Below are 19,875 nucleotides of genomic sequence, written 5' to 3' on the forward strand. Positions count from 1 at the left end.
GGTTCTTTGACTTTTGTCAGGAAAGTACCGTTGCGAGTTTCTGTTTAGAACTAAGCCTGTTACCAGCAGCAGTTTTTGTAGGACGTATTTCTGAATTCTTAAAAATAAAGTTAAGTGCTAATACATTAGCAGCCAAATGCTGCTCTTCAGGAAAGAAGAGTGACTAAGCTGGAGACTCTGGCAGGTATCAGAGTAAGAAAAACTTTTCTCTCTGTATTTATTTTCTTGTGGGGCAATGTGATTGTAAAGCTCCATTTCAGAAATACATAACTGGCCAGGCAATAGCTGACAATATATTTGCGTTCAGTTATAAAATATGAGTTTGTACTCTGAAACTCCAAAATGGCTTTTGTTTTTTTGATATATTACCAGCCTGAAATTGTTTTCATTCATGAATAAATAAAATCAGTTAACCTATTTTCCATCCTTTAACCAAAACTAAGCACTTCCTGAAACTCCTGGTAACTGTGCTACCTTCAGTGCTTTATTACCTGTGCCTAAGCGGGGAAGGCTGCTATTCCAAACTTGATAAAATTACATTGATTCTCTTTTCCTCAGCACTAAAAATAGCTAATTCAGGTTAACAGTGAGCATAAACTCTCCACAGCATACAAACTCCATCAATGAGCTTGCCTAAATCTACCTTAAGGGGGCTTATTTGAACATTCCTATCCTCTTTGTAAAAAATATAGTCAACACAGCCTCCTCCATTATGGCAAACCTATAGATAAAGCTTTTGCAGTGTCCTTAAGGTAATATTCTCTTTGTAGGCACGTGTCTTACGAAGTTACTTACTTAGAAGTTACTTACAACATTCCTCTCCATCTTCTACTGTGTATATATGCATGTGTGTATGTGTACAGAAACACATGCATACATTAAGATGAAAACTGGTAAATATGCACAGATATGCAATCTGCAAATGGCTCCCTAAATTTGTAACACTTCAGTCTTAACAGTACAACCAGTCTGACTGATCCTTGCTAGTAAGCAGAAGTTCCAGAATAATAGTATGACACACAAGCAGAGTTATTCCCTGCTTGCTGCATGAAATGTGGATTTAAAACTTAGGAAGTCTTTACTCTATATTTTAATATACTCAAATGTAGTTAAAGTCTTTTATACAGCAAGATAATTGTTAATTAAATGATCGGGTTTCAGTTCATTTAACATGTAATATTTGCTTGATAAGGTGTTACGCATTTCATTGACATTCTTATACTTAGCCAGAGAATATGCCATGCAGAATTAATGAAAGAAATTATATGATTTTCTTTGTAGTGTTTATTCACTGTATTACCACCATATGATTTAATTATTCTCATCAATGTAGATCTGATTCTCATTACACTCATGCAGAGGAAGGGCAAACTTTCGGAACTATAATGGTAATACTTGAACCACTCTCCATGAAGTTATAGACAGTATTTAAATTTCCCTGCAAACTTAGAATATTTTCAGCCTGGCAACACATTTGTTACTTCAGGTTTTCATGGCTTGTGGTTTGCTTATTTTCCTAGTAAGCAAAGTTATTTCTAAGTTATTTGAGTTCCTTAAAAAAATAGACTTTTGCATGCATATAGATTTGTTCTTGAATGTCTAATAAACAGTTTTAATTTGAAAACTAAAAATTGGCAATTTATTAGACTGTTCTAGAGCACAGTATAGCTCCCTGCACTGATCAGAGCTATTCATACTGTTTTTTACTGAAGTAAGGAGGTGCAAATTCCAGCTTGTATACAAGCACCTTTCTTAGAGGGCTAAATGACAGATACTTGCCCTTTCATGGAGTTGAACATATCTGCAACTAGTAACACAGAAGAGATAAAAATCTGGGTAGTAAAAGTGTATTTGCTTAGATTTCCAAGGGGTTGTTTGAGAGCCAATTTGGATCTTGTTGAATTTGCTGGTAAAATCCATGTAAACTTCAGCTGGATGTTTAATCCTTTTGTGGACTAAAATGTTCTTGCCCATAAGCGGAGATGTCAGCTATTGGCCCACCTAAAAAAAATTCCATATAACAATACATTAACAACCTGAGTCTGAATTAGATGGCTCCTTCGATACTCATACTTGTAGCTTAGCAGAGGGGGAGGCTGTCTGTCACAAGACACTGTAGCCAATTATTGCTTTATACTTACTAAATAATTTACTAAAAAATTAATAGTGGACGTGTGCTTAATGCTTTACTCAGTTCTGAAAGTTTGATTAAAATGTGTGACTGAACCAAGCAGAAGCTTGGCACTAAATCTGCTTATTAGCACTGGTACTAGATATGGCTTTTCTAAGAGGAAGAAGCTCAAAAGAGCGGGAGTATTTTGATTTGAAAATTGGCGATTGTGATTGCCTGGGGGGTTGGACAGAGGTAGACACTGTTTTATTGAGCAGATGAGAATTCTGAACACAGCAGGAAACATAATCTACAAAGTTTTCAAAAAATGCCAGCGCTGATATTAAACATGCATCCCTCTCCCCGTTTGAGTAATAAGAGTACTACGAGTTAAATTTACTTCTCATAGTGGGGAAAAACATGTCCCACGCAGATGTGACAAAGTACCAGAAGAACAATGAGACAACCTGGAGGGCAAACACTTTGCTGTTCACAGTGCAGCTGGCCCGTGCTGTACTACCAGGCAGTCAGGTCCCATGGCCCCTCCATCCTCTGTCCCGCGCTCCTGTGCCAAATTGAATCCCAAGGAAAAGACTGGCGGTAATTTCTCCGTGCTGCACGACTCTCAAGCTGAAGTTGTAGCTCGTGAGAACTAATCGCAATGGTATCAACTATTTAAGCACTATTTGAAAGCTAAAACCACAAAATCTAGGTTGTTTCGTACCTCCTGCTCACTTTTCCTTCCTGCTCCCAGGGGAACTGTATCAAAGGGGCTGCCCCTGTGTTTCACAATCCTTATTTCATAATCCAAGAGAATTTGGGATACTGTAAACAGTTACAATCAGTGGAAAAATATCTCATCAGTCCCTCCGTAACTGCAAGGTCCATTTTCTAGAGCTTGCCTGGCCCAGCTCCCTAAACACGGGAACTCCTACCACTTCCCCTGGGCAAGCTCAGCACAGCCCCATGCGTGTGTCCCGTCAGCAGGAAGCTTACCCTGACCCAAGGGCTCTCGCAAGGACAATGTGGTTTTACTACTGAATCTTTGCCAGGATCAAAAGAAGACCCTCTAGGTCCCACAGGCAAGCAGACCATCCTGCACAGTAAGAAACACCCCATGCTCTCTTGTCCTTCTCTCCATAGACTCTATATTAAGCTATAATTGGAGGGGACTGGAGGCACAGCCTTTCCTTGAGTAAGAAGAAAACATTTTTATGCAGTAGTCCTTTGTGATTTATCACTCTTTAAACAGAAATATGGGCAAAGCAACTGTCAGAAAGTTCAGCCAGGACAACATACTTCCAGTTGCATTTCCCTGTGCTTGGCAGATGACAAAGGCATTGAACATCAATAATTAGACCATATGGACTAAATTTTTTACCCACTCCACTCCCAGCTCCATACTTTTTCTTGTGGCAAAGTATGGTTTTGGCATTTGATCTGTTCTAGTCACCCCTCCCATCCCTTTGATTAAATTAGTTGCATATGTAGATTTGGTTTTGTGTGTTTTCTAACCTCAGATAGCATCTAATACTGCATTTTAAATGAGAAAGAAGAATGGGCACACATTACTTTTTATCAGTGTGTTTCACTGCCAACTTCTCACAGACCATAGCACTGGTCTCCTCAGACTTCTCGGGTTTTTGCCACTTTTTCATGTATCTTGAATAGCTTTTTGTGTGTTGGTTTCTGGTGAGCTCACCCTCCTCTATGGAAAATACAAGGATTGTAAATGAAAAAAAAAAAAAAAAAAACAAACCCTGAAAAAAACCCCAAACGACATTAAGAAAATAGCAACAGGCAAATATGATCCCACACCATTTCCTAACTTGTGGTGTATGAGGAGGCAGTGATGGACTTCATGCTGTGAGTGTTTTATAACTACACTAAAAAAATAGCATTTTATTGTAGGGTTGTTTCAGACCTCAAAAGCCTAATGATGGTCATGCCAAAATAGCGCAACATGGAAGTGGTAAAATAAACCCCAGGCAGATGCCTCATAGGAATATTTTGCACTGTATGATTGCATGGCTTTACTGGAGATGGTTTTCTCATGCAAATAGTCTGACAGAAGTCTAAGTGACCATCAGTGTACCTGCCAGTCTTAGTGGACATTTCTGTTCTCTGTGAAGATATAATTCCTCTTTCTAATTGCTAGGAACTTGTTCATTCATGTATTTTTTCATTACAAAACCTGACAGATTTATATATCATACTTAATATACTAAATCACTAATATATTGCAAAGGAAGTGTGTCTAAAGTAGAAATTAAGATCTTCAGTGAAACCATTAAGAAAATGACAAAAATTTGTAGCTTTTTCAGGAGCATTACTCCAATTTTCACCAATTCTAGTTTTCATGTAAGAGTTAGCAGCCACATTTGTTTGGATGAAAGGATGTGTAGTACACATGGAAGAATGATTCACAGAAGAAAAGGGCAGAACAAGAAGAGAGAAAAATCTAAAACTGGGAAATGGATGAGATGGGAAGAACAGAATACAAAATCAGAAAAGTATGAAGCCAAGTCAGGGACAGTTTTGAAATCTAGAAAGACAGCTTTCAAGTGGATACAAAGAGGAGTAGAAGAAGTCATATCCTGTATAGGGGATCTCTCCTTAAAATAATTTTTGCAGACAAGCCGTTGAGGAAAGGGATTTTACTTTAAATGCTGATCACACTTTGTAAGGTGCAGCCTGAGAACCATGATTTATGTAAAGAGCCTCCACATGAATAACTAACTTTACACTTACTCAGTCTCGTGTTAAAAATGTAATATTAAAAATAAAGAGAATTATTTGAAGCTAGAGAAAAATATTCCAGCTCAGTTCTTCATCACATCGGCTGATGAATATTGACTCTCCTGCCTTTTGTGTATTGCCCGATACCAGCTACTGCTTTTTCCAGCTGGTGATTATTCAGTCAGCAATAAGAAGAGAGAACATCATTTCTATTATCTGGGTGGTAGTTATGTGATAGTAACAATCTTGCTCAAAAAGATACAGTGATTCATCCAAAATCATGGAATGGGGTATCCTGATCAATCTGAAGGTGGCACAGAAAAGGCTTCTGAGTTTCCGTGGGTTTTCAGATGAAGTAAGATTTATTTGTGATCATACAGCAAAAGAAATGTTCTCAGAACTGTTTCTAAGAATAGCAGGATGACTTCTTTAGCAATCCTGTGAGTAACTTGAGAGCAGCATATATTCTGTGTTTCTGTATACCATGAGACCATTTTAATCATAAACATACATAATTTTACATCAGCTTTTTTTGCATCTGATTTTTTTTCATTTACAATAGCTTGACTTGCCTAAGAAATTTGCTGTGGTCTACAGCATTTGAAGAATCTTTGTGGGATTTGGAAAGCAACAACATGTACCAACTCTCGGACTTCACATTTCCTTGCCTTATCTTTGAGCAAATGACAAAAGTCTGTGGAAAACTAAGTGGTAGATTTGAAAATGAAAGATCCGGGAGCTACAGCAAGGCAGCTGAACCACAAGCGAATCACTCTCAGAAGATTCATTAAGATGGTGGCAAAGCTCCTTCCATGTGTTTCATTTAATATAAGTAATCACCATACAGTAGCTAGCAAATATATAAGCAGTGAAATATGGTCATGGCCAACATAGGAGACAGTAATGGTCTGACAGTTTGGGGTAATCCCAAGGCAAATGTCAGCTGCTCACCAGTCCTGAAAGCCATTGATTATGACTGTTACTAATAGAAAATAAAATAAAAAACAACAGCATTGACATTATTGGAGGAAAAAGAGTTGTGGAAAGATTGAAGGACAACGGAAAAACACCCTGATCCAGCTGAACCTAGCTGAATGCAGTTTTTAATGTTCAGAGGATTAGTAGTGGCAAGATGCTGCTCCTTTTACATTCCCCAAGTCTTGAAGTTGTTGGTCCCAAGGTCAGATCTCTTCAGGGCTGCCTTAACTTATAACTCAATCACAAGATCAAGAGAGTGTTTTGTTAGAAAATTGTTGCAAAACTATACATTCCCAGTAACAACGTCTTTCCTCTGGAAATGTCCCTTGCACTGCTGGACTGGCAGAAGAAGATATCAAAGGGCATATTTTCTGTAATCTAGAAGAATATGTTTTCTTTACATTTCACATACACTTACGGCTGCCATAAGCTAATGCTTCTCCAGTAATATAATTTTACATTCTCACACCAGGCAGAAATTTAATGCCAAACCTTTTGCAAGCCATACAAATCACAATAACATTTCTAAAAGCAAAATTGAAAATGTAGATGTAAACATATGCATATTTGGCAGTCTGAATATTTGTATTATTTGTTAGAAAAGTAATACAGTGGAGGACAGAAAATTCCTGCCAGTAGGAGTCATACGACATAGCACTTGAAAACACATACAGGAATAGTAGGCCATACACAATTATTGCCTGAAAGTCTAGCTGGCTGTTACAGTCCATGTTAACTACATAAATGCTAAACTAATAAAAACCAGCAAAAACTGATTGCTAGGTATTGTATCCAAGTCCTCCACTGCAAAATACAGAAGCTGATCTTTGAAGGCTTGTAAGTACTAAGAGATTTAGCTCCAGACCAAGAAAAATGCCCTCCTTGATTCTTTCTACTATGTCTTTGTCCCGGTTTGTCTATTCCTGGGCTTCTGAAAACTTTTTTAACAAATACCATTTATCCTATTGGACTGTTAACATCATGAAACACACCACAGCAAAATCTTTCTGATGGTTTCAGAAGATCAGGGGACATAAAAAGAGACACATGTGATGAATGACTGTTTTGCTTGATGACTCCTCATTCCTGAAGATAAATGTACTTCCTTTTTCTGTTTTGAAACCTGAACTGTGGTTATAGGAGTGCTGCTCAGGTGGTATTTGCTGTTTTAATAGAGGTAATCACTACATTTATTCAGCAGGGCATATCAGCAAAGAGATGATACCTTCACTGACAGGAATCTAAAAAGATAAAGGGTCCAAAGAACATCCTCAGAATGTATTTTCTGCTGGATGACCCTTTGCAGCTCTCCCTGTAGTCTGTGTCCTGTGAACAGCAAGTTTCTTTCTAGTCAAGTGACTGAAAAAACAAAGATTATTTGCTTTTACATTAACAACTGCTGTTGCACACTAGGTGGATTTGAGTTCTCTATAAAATATATGTCAATCAGCTGCTCTCTCCATTGACTTCCAAGAAAGTTTTGCTCTTCGATTCTGTCTTGGGGCTTTTAAAATTTCTTAATTTCCCAAAATGCTTTACTAATCCACTTTTAGTATGCCCACTCTTATTGTTCTAAACTGATTCATAGCCAGTCAAGCCAAATAACAGTTCCCAGCAATCTCAGATACACAGCATTTTCAGGTATGTATTTTCTAGTAACTGTGGGACAATAATGTGTGGTTAACATATTAGACCGGAATCAAGAGATCTGGAATCAATTCATGCTCTTACCACAGAGACTCAGTACAACCTTGGGCGAATCACAGCAGGAAAAAATATCCAACACACATAAACAGGCATATGATCTAGGTGCCTCGCTTACAGTCTAGTCTCCCTTTCCATCTTCAGGCAATGGACAGATAATAGTTGTAGGTGCCCCCCATTTCTGTCTGCAAACACTATCGGGCTTCCACTCCTTACTGGATTATTCTTCTCTGTGTGCACGCTCAATGGCTAGTGCAATGAAGCCCAGATCATTGAGCCCCTCAGACACACTGACACCAGCAGCATCAAAGCCTGCCAAGTAGGTATAATATCATGGAAGAAAAATAGCTGAAAAGGTTTATTAATTTATAAATTCTTCATTTTTCAGGAACAACTGAGATATGTGTTGATGCATATGTATGCATATCTGTGCACACACATGTGTATGTGTGCATGGCTACACATGCATGTGTGTCTGAATGTGTTTGTGTATAAAAGACAGCTTAAAAACAAGCGCACTTCACAGACATGTAGGAGAAGATTGATTTAGCGATGGAAGAATTCTACCAAAAACCCAGAGCACATTTCCAACCATGTGTTCTGCATTGTACTTGTCTGCATTTCCCATCTAGAATGAATAACTGGAAACACTCCGTCAGTACCCCAGATCACAAGAGGAGCAGGATGCTTCTTGACTACCACACATTTCATAAAGGAGAAAAGGCTGTTTGCTGCAGTGTAAGTCAGATCAGGCTGAAGAAAAGCAATTCTGTCTCTTCCTCCCACACACAGACAATTTACACCTGCACAATTCAGCTGTGCTGAAGCATTTTAATCAATCTCAGAAAATCAAGAATAGGGTTTAAAATCCCTTTCTCCTCTTATACAGATCAGAGATGTAGGAATATCATATCATATGTGTTGCAGCTTGTGTGTACAATGGAAAGAATTAAAAATAGTTTCTAAAACCTGACTAAATTTTTTTGTATGTTTGTGAATTGGATTTAGTCATTACATTAACCAAACACTGCTCTTTGTACAGCAAATATATGTACTTTGTTATTTACAGTGGAAGTTTTTTGTGGTTTTTTTTTTTTTAATCTTTACAGAATGTGGAGGCTAAGAGGAAATATGTAAAGCATTACTATTATCCATGATTCATTGACAACAGGGCAGTTTTTGTCCATACTTCTTCAGAAATCGTGTTTCCTACAATAGTGCCAACTAAGAATAAGAGCCCATTTTTCTAAGCACTATGGAAACAGAATAATCTTAAAACTAGCCCTACCTCAAACAGTTTACAATCTAAGAAATGAGAGAAAGCAGATAGTAGGTGGTAGTTTAGTCTTTATGTCTTGCCTTGTATATCAAAACTGTAAAGAATTATATAAATTGTTGCTAGTTCTGATGCAGCTTTGTGATTTGCAGATTAAACTGAAGCAGTTAGTATGGTTTCTGCCTTACTGTTCCAAGATGTATTTGAATTTCTGGATCTGAATGAACCTGACAACCTTCTTTCTCACAAAGGCTTTTAGTTTTACTGTCATAGTCTTTATTCAAAGTTGGATGAAAGGGAAGACAAGCTGTAGGCTTTCTGATGCCTTCTAATCTGAGTTGTAAATCAGATGAAGCATCAACATTAGATTATACTTCTTTATACTTAATCTGAATATTAATATTGTTTATTTGCCCTTAATTGTTCTGAAGGAACTGCAGGAGCAGTGGTCTCCATGTCACCTTACAAAGTGCAGATGTTTCTCATCAAATATTGAAAGAAAAGCATCAAGCTAGAGAGAGGCAGCTAGTGGAGTTCAAGCACTGCTCTTGGGATCAGTCTTATTTGCATCTGGATTAATGTAGATGTCACAGAAAACATCTGTGGTTACGAGATGGACTGACAAAGCAAAGTGATCACAACAGAGGAGGATATCGCGCTAGAAAAAACTGGATAACTTTGAGGACTGGAGTAACAGAAATGAACTGAAATTCAAAGGCCAAAATCAAGCATTTATAAACTAAGAACAAAAGTTTTACTATAAAATCTGAGCTCCTCAGCTAGAGACAACTCAGGAGGAGAATGACATGTATACATTAACTGGATACAAAACTATTTGAGCTACCAATCTGCTATAAACAAAGAAAAAGAGTAATGCATTCATAGGCTATATTAGAGACATGGAAGGATTAATACCATTAGTGCAGAGCCCTGGCAATACCTCATATAAACTGTTCTGCACAATTTCTGTCTTTCATGTTCAAGAAGGATGAATTCAAGATAAAGCAGTTGCAGAGATGGGCTATTCAACTGGTGATGGAAATGGAGAGCCTGGCACATGAGAAAATTGAAGATCGTGGTCTGGTTCATCCAGAGTATGGGGACTGATATTGTGATGGATTATAAATGTATCAAGGGAGAAAATAACTGTTTAAGCTAGCAGACAGTGTTGTCATGAGAACATGTGGATATAATCTGATAATGAATAAATTTAGGCTGGAAATTATGATGTTTTCTCCCAGATAGGGAATGAAGACAGAAATCAGCTTCCCAGTGTGAGTATGGAGGAGAAACAAGTTGGGTTGTTCTAAAAGTTTGGTCACTACAGAAGAAAAATTATGTAACACAGGTGCTCATGTCATTGGAGCCACATAGATTAAATTAATGTCTTGCTCCTTATTACTTTATAGAATACTTTTAGCTTATCTAGTGCAAAACTCCATTTTTAAATTGAAGTGGTGTTTCCCCAGATAGACTGAAACCTTTAAAAGTTATCAATACACCCAACCCCCATTGAATTCATGCAATTAAAATATATGGGTTAAAACATTGAGCACTCAAGTACTTTTTTCCCCAAATGATTTATGTGAGCCAGGCTATGCTGTGGAAGATAGGAAGAAAACTTTTTAGTCAGTCATCCAAAAAAGTTGTGATATTATTTTTAATGATAGTGCTTTCCAGGGCCCCCCAAAGGACAACAGCTTAGTTCTTTCCTACTTGGTATGTTCACCATCCACTGTATAAAGATCATCCATGTAAATGCTACTGAATAAAGAAATTTGTTAGTTTTATTGTTTACACCCTGGAGATGTCAAATATTCCTAGAGAGCTGGTGAGCAGTCCTTTTACTGAGAAATAAATAACACTGAAATACACTGAAAGTAATGAAGAAATAATTTTAGCCCATTTGCCCCTAAACCCGTGTGTCTGTGATCTTTGCACTGACAGGTACTGCCTTACCATCTGATAGTCTACAGCCAGTTTCAACATCTTTTTCATTTGTAGCTGCCTGTGGCATCTCAAAAGAATTAATTTCACCACTGATAACTAATTTCTTTCTTGAGAAAGTAGTGAGAATGATGCAAAAATACTTTTTGAGTGTGCTCTTTTTCAGATGGATTTAGTGTGTCCTTTTTCTTTATAATTCAGCACTCTGAGATCTGAAACTACCTTTTTATGGTTCACAAGTTGTTGTTGTAATCAACTTGGCTGCAGGCCCAAAGCAAGCTGTGTGACTCAGTGACAGTTGCAATCAGTGCAACCAGGAAAAAGACAAAGAGTCAATACATTTGGAACCCACAGAGATGGATGAAAATGTTTGGAGAGCTTTTCATGAAGTCTATTGGTTGGAGAGCTTCAGATTAATCTGATGTTTAAAATATTAAATATCATTACCAATGAACATGTGTACAGCATCTAATGCTGCCAATTTTTTATTTAGAGCATTACATTTCAGTTAGATATGGCATTGTTAATGTCCCACAATAAAATGTTTCACTGTGTTGCTGTGCACTACAAGACTTTTGTTTAGGAAACGCTTAGATCTGTTTTAATACAGGCAGCAAGTTACACTATCCTACAGCCGCAAAGCGGTCAAGAATGTGCTTAGCTTTATGTATGCGTTTAATTCTCAGAAACATCAATGAGATTTAAATATGGGCTAGAAAGAAAATACTTTGATTTAAACATAACCTTTTACCATCCCAGAGCCTAATACACTCTCATGAAAAATAACAGGTTTCCTATCTAGGGTTTGAGGAATGCTTTGAAATCAAAGATGTTACTTCAATAGAAGGTATCTACAATTTTTTTTTCCTACAAATGATAAAATCCCCTGATACAGATCTCTTGTGTAAATTCTTTCACAAGCATTTTGGTAGCATTTGTGTGATCTGCTTGTGAGAGCAATCAGGAATCCATACTAACTAAACTCTGTAGGGAGGAGCTGAATCTAGGGTGAGATATGGCCGATGTTAAATAGTTACACCTGTTCTGCCCATTCTGAGAAGAAAGAAAAAATGCACAAAGCATATGAGAATGAGTTAAAGATATCCTGGATAGCTCCAACTTATGTAATAGTACTCCCACTTTCTCTGCTAGCAATTCATTGCTTCTTCATGAACAGAAATGTACTTAAAAGTCACCCACAATCACACATATGAATACAGTCCCACTCGTTTGCACATTTGTATAGCGATTCCTACAATATTACCTTGTATCAAGCAGCTTAAAAATGAACTTTTAAGGAAGAACATACAATACACATTTGAAATAGCCCTGGGAACTCGGCAGATACATCAGTGAGAACTATGACTCGTCCTCCTGTCACAAAGAGCCTTCGGTTACATAAAAATTGCCAGATTGGCTCAGATTAGTTGTCCATCGAGTCTTGAATCCTGTTTTTGAAGGTGACAAGTACCAGATGCTTCAGAGGCAGGTGCAAGAAACCCCCATACTGAACAGTTATGTAATAGAGAGGGTTCTTCCTAAAATCAGGCAGTTGGTGGGTGGCTTATGCTTCACAGCAGGAGAGTTTATAATGCCGTGAAATGTTTATCTTCGTTATGTAACCGTGGATGTGATTACCCATCTATAGTCAGCTCGGGCAAAAAGTGCCACAGGGTTTTTAATAATGCTACTGCTAATCAGGACCTTGTTTTATTTCTCAGCTGAGAGACATCAGAGGAATTCAGGATCTGAAAGACCCTAAAGTATTATACCAATTTGCTAGACTGATCATTTTTTAAAGTATAGAAAGCGCTCGTATGTAGGGTTCGTTTAACGATGTACAAGTTGGGTGTCTGGTCTAAGCTAGTCACTAAACCAGAGCTACATCCTAGTCCGCGTGCTGATAACTAGAAGCAGTGAGGTGCTAGAGTTACACATCATGAGCTTGAATTGGGGAAGTAAGCAAGAGGACTTTTTGCTTCCAGACCTTCTTGGGCAAAAGAAAAATCTCTTAGGCAATCGGAATTAAAAATAGCCCAGATCTCAAGTACACTACAATTCTAAAATAATATTCATAATCTCCATTACTTAAGAAGAAAGACAGCGATTTTTTTAAATAAAGGATGAATTTGCTTCGTTGTAAAGAAGGAGGAATGGAAACATGCAGTATAAATACCAAAAAACCTTTTATACTGGATGCTTGACTTTTAAATTAGTTTATATTGCTGTTTTAAATTTTTGTTCTCCTTCCCCGAGTTAAAGCTTTTCTACAAGAGGCAGCACGCACGTATAACAATTTAATTGAATCTGTTTGATGGTATAATCATGCCATTAGTTAATTTAGCACAACTCTGTGTGGCTCCTAGAAATAATGGCACATGCAGCTTAGGTGTCACACTGGCTTGCGGCACAAGCCCATTTGTAGGAAAAGAAACAAGCACAACACAGAAAGTCTCAGGTTTTAACATTCTTTTAAATTAAACAATTTCAATAAAATGGCAATAATAAGCATGGTGGAAGAAGATATTGGAGTAACTGGGCACCCGAAGTAGTGCAAGGCAAGTTCTCTCCTTGCAATCCTGGTACTGCACGGTCTATTTTCTAAAGCAAAGACTATGGGCAACGTTGACTTGTGCTTGAGCTAACACTCCATTCAGACCTTGCCCATCCATTTCTGATTCCTTTCTGCTTCTATTGGAATGGAAAAGCTTGAGAGTTATGTATCCATTTGAATCTCTGAGGCACCTTTAAAAATATAGTGGATATTTCCATTCTCATTTCTAGAAGTGAGGGAAACCAGGGTGGAGTAAGAATTGTCCTCCCATGGAAGCTGAGTGATGTAGGAACCTACTTCCTCATGGCTGAACATATTAAACGGTTGTGTAAATGCTCCTTGTTCATTTTACTGCAGAAGAAACAGGTTTGCTTTAACTCCCTGCAGTGGTAGGTTAAAACTAATCTCCCAGCTGTGCCCTGAAATGAATTAAAAGTCTGCATGCAATTGACCACAGCGTCTGTGCTGAAATCTCTTCAAGTACATTGCAAGCTCCTGTTCAATCCTGCCATACCCCACAGATTTTTAAATGAATTGCCAAAGATCGCACAACACAGAGGTGGCAAGGCTGGGAGGAGAACCAGAATTGCTGACGGGTCATTCTGTGTTCGGCACATTAGACCACAGTTTCCCCTAGACAATACACTTCTGCATATGGAACAGAAATGTGTCTCCGGTTCCTATTTTATATAGACTGAAATGATTGCAACAAATCTGTCCCAGTTGCTGGCCAGCAGGCACCACTGTAATTTCCGAATATATTTGGGACTTTCCCTTTGGAGAATCCTGGGGCCTGATCTTCTAGGTGACTATTGATACTAACAGGCCAAAAAGTCCAAAAAAAGAAACATATGAAAGATTAAATAAGATTTTTGCATGTTCTTCACAGAATATTTACTTCTTAACATAACCATTAGCAAACAAATGGGATTTTAGTCACTTTCAGTGTACTTAGATTGTCTGTTTTCTTCCTTTTATTTGCTCAAATTTTGCAGTATTTTACCAGCCACACTTCAGGTTGGCACAAATCACCATGCCTCCATAAAGAGCCGTTTTGCACTGCCACCATTTTCTTGCTCCACCCTCCATGTTATCCATTCTCGGGCAAGCATGGGTGTTTATCTAGTTGCATGGTTAACTGGTAATACTGAAAGACTACTCAGTTTTTATTTCCCACACTAGTTTCAATCTGGGTGAATTTCCCAGTGCAGTTCATTGCTCAACACACAAATATTTGGGCCACCTAAGGTGCAAGATAGGGAAGGGAGCAGAGTAGGAGGAAGGTGAGACTGCTTCTTTCAGTGTCAATGCTGTCCCAGCTGGCCGTACCTTAAAGCATATAAGGAAGGTATCACAAAAACCGAACATATGCTTATCCCAAAACATCCTGTGAGCATGCTCAAAAAGGACAGAATAAAGTTACTGAACAACTGATATCACAGATCACCACTGCAATTGCTGTGCACGCCAGCCACATCAGCCACATCAAAGGTGCAACAGCTGATACATCGGAAAACACACAAGATGTCCCCCCATCCTCCCACCTGGGTCTCCATTTTTCCAACACGTAGCAGCAATCGCTAGCATTTTTCTATCTAGTATAAATACTATTAGGTTTTTACAAATCAGTAACTGGAATAATTTATGAAACTCTGATATTCTGATGAGTTAGAGCCATCTCAAATACATTGGAATTGGTACAGATTTGACTCTAACATGGTTTTTTATCTTGCTGGAAAACATTTTTTGAGACAGTAGCATCAAGTAGAACAAACAACTTTTTTATCCTGCATGCAATAACAGGATTCCTGGCTAGAACTTAACAAAATCTGACTTTGCTGAAATACTAATATAGATTTAATCAGCTCAGTTTAGCTAAATCCTTATTAAGATATGTGTAATGACCACCCAGTGTTTAACTCACACTAGGATTCTGAATGAAGGCTATTACAGAAGAAATTCCCAAATGACCTCTAGTAATTTTCCTCAAAATGGCAGAACATCCATCCAACCTCCATTTTTTATAAATTTATCATTAGCATCTGGATATGAATATAAGCATCACTCTGTTTTGTGGAGGCAGAGTTCAAAACTTTCATATTTAGGAGTTAAAACCTCAACTAAGAATTGCAAGTTCTGCAACGACTGACTAATCTGGATGGTGTTACTTAACTTCCACTGATCCTATTATGGATTTTAAGATGTGAATGCCACGCCGACCAGAATTATGCAACCTAACCCCCCTAATACATGTTCTATGTATAATTCTTCTGCCGCAGACTCAGAGTCCTGCTACACTCCACGGCCACTCCTGACCACCTCTTTCATCAGAGACCTTCAGACACATATGGCACCATTTCAAGGAATGGCAAATAAGCATATTGGGCCAAATGTACACTGGCTCTACATTCAGTAGTAGTGTATGAGAAATGCTTTAGTCCCACTTAGTTAAGTATGTTTTGTAACAGAGCAGACCGCCACCCCATCATAATTACTCCTGATTAACTGAGCATTTTTAAGAATAGCCTTAGTCACAGAAGGACCAACACTGATGAGTTTGGGATGCATACATGCGTGAAAATTATAAAAATACAGAAATTCAGAATACAGATTATTATTTTGCTTACATAGATTTCTCCTTGTATGTTACATGGCTTCCTAATTACAACCATTGCCTTCATTTTCCTTCAGCAGTAACTACCGCCTCCCCATTTCTCATTTAAAAGGGTCTGTGGAAGCAAGGCCAGAGAATACTTGCTCCTCAGAGATCCACAGCTATCAAAATGCTACAGCAGAGCAATGGCATTGAGGTGTAACTTAGTTTTTGTAAAGTGCAACTAAAGTATGCGTTGGGTGTAGGAAAACATCAAAAGCAATGTAAAAAAATCACAGTTTTTGACCACATTTGTCCCATTCCATACTGGGCATATCTTGTCTCTAGCTAGGGAGTCATCCCTGTATTTACACCAAAGACCGAATGAGTACACCTCAGCAGCTCTAGTGAAAAGCACTAGAAGCTTTCCTTTTTAGAGTTATCTTTTCCAGGACACACACAGGAAGGCCAGATTTCAACTCAGGATATTTAAATTGTAAAGTCTGGAACACCACAAAGCAAAGAGGCACAGAACGTACGAAGAAAGACAAGACCCCAAAACATGTGGTGCTTGGGACATGAAGTGGCCGTTTGAGGTTTCCGAATGGTGTCACCTGTGCCCAGCCCGCTTCTGCCTTGTTTGCACACAGAGGGCTCACACATACTTCTGAAATAAGCCACTTACATTGAAAACACCTGATCTCTTATTTCTGCTCCAAAAAACGAACCTGGAAGGCCCTGAAACCAACTGCTGTTCAGCAAAAGGACCCAGTCCTCTGGGATTGTGTCCTCTGATCTTTCCCACCTGGGCAAAGGTAAACAAACAGGATTTCAAAATCAAGACACAGACTAGTGCAAATTTTCTGTCCTCTTTATGGTATTCAGGTAAAGGCAGAGAAACTGCTTGCAAGGCCTCTGCTACACAGACTGCAGCATGAGACTGCTTGCAGAAGCTGAAAAGCCGGCACAGGTGAAGAACCAGTGGGCCCTTCTCCCCCTACCTCCTCCACACAGACAACCACAGGTCACAGGACGAGTCTCTCATTTTCAGTTGACAACTGGATACATGTTTTATTCTTAATAAAAACACTCACAAAAACCTTCAGGAGACTGAAATGATTTGAAATTATCTCTGGTATATTACAAAACAGTTCCTTTTATTGAATCTCCATGACGAAAATAATTTTTACATCAAACATATTTAAGGAATTTAAAATAAAACCCCAGATTAATGCTCTTTCTTGTCATCATCATGTCTTTTTCTTCAGGTGCATCTGAACAGAGCTCTACCACCATCGACAAACTGAGCTGATTCTTGAGCATTCTTGTACAGGATCAGATTAATCAAATTATCTTAATAAAACCAGTAGCTTACAGAACATTAAGTATTTCAACTTTGAAGCCAGTAGAAAATGAGAATTAAATTGGCAGGAAGTCACTCTATCTGCCAGTCACAAGACAGGAAGTTCTATGAAAGGATTCTCATTGCTAAGTAGAATAATACTTAGTCCCCACAGCTGAGTTTCAAAACACTTGAGGGGAGTCCCATCAAATACTCAATTTGACTCATGTGAATCGTAAAATTGTACAAAAAATGGGTTTGTAACGTATTTTTAGTATTTGGATGAGGTTGTGCCATGAATAACTTACCCATTTTTGAGTGTACTCTTTTAGGAAAAAAAAAGCTTTTACAAAACAATTGGAAATTTGCCTCCAAAAACCTCCCAGATCCAAGGAAGCAAGCATATTACAGCAGGTTTGAGATGTGTGCTGCTTGAAACATGTTATAGGCCCTTTATCAGAGAGAGCATGATAGCAGTTTACTAGAATTGTTCCATTATGCTTATGGTAGAACCCTCTTACAGAAACATGGAATTTCGATCCATAGGAATATTGCAACGAACATAAACTATCTTTTGTTTTTGCCTGCCGTAAGATAAAAATACATTTATGTTTAAAATGCTTTAACTAACCATCCCTCAAAATAAAAACCTGACTGAAACTGTATACGCTTTTTCCTCACTGCAACATTTTCTTATAGCTTTTAGTCACACAGAAAAAGGGAAAGACTTGAAAAAAAAAAAACTTTGGACATCGTTAAGACCCACAGACAAACTGTACTTTGAACCTTAAGTGAAAAGGAAGAATTTCCTTAACAAATACCCTTGATAAAGGCAATACTGCCCTGCTTCTGTGCATTCAAACAGATGCTGCAAGTTTGTAGTCTGGCCTATGATGATGATGTGAGGCACTCCAGGTTCCCCTGAAACGGTGAAAACTCCTTCTCCCGATTTCCCATGTTCCAGTCTCTTCCTTCCTTGGGAACAGCAGCCAACCACTGGTAGTGTGGGAATCCGACTCGTTATTATCGCCAAGGGAGCTCGCCCCATCTTTTTCAAACAGGAAGAGAGAACAGCTCATCGCTGCTCCTATGACACCACCAGGGTTGGGAAGAAATCCCGCAGTTACAGGAAAAACTGAAACGGGACTAGAGTTGACAGCGAAGGCTCTCGGAGCGCTGCTGCGAAAAAGTGAGGAAGTACACGAGAAGCTGGGGATAACTAACGTACGTCAGGGAAGCGATGTCTCTTACAGTAGCACCACAGTATTTTACTCCCTAAATTTCGGGCAATGAGATGTATCGGCTGGCAAGCACGCATGCAAAGACTAGGCAGGAAGAGATCAAAATCCAGCCGGCAGACAAGCCCGCAACATAATCTTTTATTATAACCTAATTCACTTGATGGCCTGACTCATGGGTTTTGAGTCCTCGGGGTTTGCAGCGCTGCTCCACTTCTCCCCCAGATCAAGCGGCGCGCTCACCACCCAAGGTCCTGAAGAGGGACTTGGGTTCGGCCGCTGCTGCTTCGCGCTTTCACCGCTTACCTGGAGCAGCTCCAAGCGCTTCCATTTCAGCGGGCGTGGAGAGAGAGAGGGAGACGGGGGGGAGAGAGGCCGAGCCGGCGCTCCGTGCGCCCTCCTCCCGCGTCTGCGGAGTCACGGAGCCCGTTACCGGAGGGCTCCCCCCGCAACGGCAGAGGGCAAACCCCGCGCCGCACCTCCGCGCCCCGGCGGCGGCCGCGGACGGCGTCACCTGAAGCGGAGCAGATCCAGGTGAACGTGACCGCGTTTCTCGGCTCGCCGGTCCGTCCTGCCGGCCGGCCGGCCGGCGCGTTTCTGTGGAACGCGGAGGCTAACGGCGGGCCGCGAGGCGGGCCGTACCGGCGCCGGCGGCGGGGAACGGGACGCCAGCCCCCCGCGCTCGCCAGAGGCGGGCTGCCGCGCACTCCGCGGTCACGGTCACTTCGGCCTAAGGAAGGGGGGAAGGAGCGGAAACCCAGCCCGCAGGCGGAGGCGCCCGGGCACGGCCCCGCGGGGACCCGACGGCGCTCAGCCGCGCCCGCCACAGCCCCCCCCGGCCGGGCCGGGCCCCCCTCTCCGCCAGCGGCCCGCTCCCGCCGCCCACCCGGGGGCCTGCGCAGCCCCACGCCGAGCTGGGGCCGAGGGCGGGAGCGGCGCCCCGCGAGCCGCCTGCCCCGCGCCCCCGGAGCAGGAAGGAGGGCGACGCCGGGGCCGCTCGCGTATCCCTCCGCGGCGGCGGCGCCGTGCGTGCGTGTGTGCGGCGGCGGCGGCGGCGGCTCCTGGGGAAGCGCGTGAGGCAGCGCCGGGGGGGAGGGAACTACTTTCAGGAAACTCGAGCGCAGGGCGGCGGCGCGGGCCCGTCCGGCGGCGGGCGCGGGCCCGAGGGGATTGCTTTCTTCCCCTCGCTCTTCCCTCTCCTCCCTCCTCCCTCTCCCCCGCGGTTATTTTGGATCAAGCTGTGGCGGCGGAAGGAGCTTGAAGTCAACGCTTCCGCCCAGTTTTCCTGTGAGGAGGAGGCGGAGGCGGCGGCCGTGAGGAGCCGAGGCGGCGGCGGCCGCTAATGGAGTTGCTGCCGGGCGGGGAGCGCTGCCGCTGAACTTCCCCGCGGGCTT

At 40.7% G+C, this 19,875-nt stretch overlaps 1 protein-coding gene and 1 long non-coding RNA gene across 2 annotated transcripts in view; one reads left to right on the plus strand and one right to left on the minus strand.

Annotated features, from left to right (window-relative positions):
• Positions 1-13,208: 13,208 nt before the first annotated feature.
• LOC138685493 (uncharacterized) lies at positions 13,209-18,131 on the minus strand. The gene is made up of 2 exons (XR_011324776.1): positions 16,587-18,131; positions 13,209-14,637 (listed from the first exon to the last, which is right to left on the minus strand). It is a non-coding gene; the product is annotated as an uncharacterized lncRNA (long non-coding RNA).
• A 323-nt stretch (positions 18,132-18,454) lies between these two features.
• Positions 18,455-19,875, plus strand: part of SPRED1 (sprouty related EVH1 domain containing 1) — a 61,420-nt gene continuing 59,999 nt past the window's right edge. The window contains exon 1 of the mRNA XM_069784095.1: positions 18,455-19,015. Within this exon, the coding sequence (XP_069640196.1) occupies positions 18,657-19,015 (359 nt within the window). The 5' untranslated portion in view covers positions 18,455-18,656. The remainder of the gene's footprint in view (positions 19,016-19,875) is intronic.

This window comes from Haliaeetus albicilla, chromosome 5, assembly GCF_947461875.1.
Source record: "Haliaeetus albicilla chromosome 5, bHalAlb1.1, whole genome shotgun sequence".
Lineage (NCBI taxonomy): Eukaryota > Metazoa > Chordata > Aves > Accipitriformes > Accipitridae > Haliaeetus > Haliaeetus albicilla.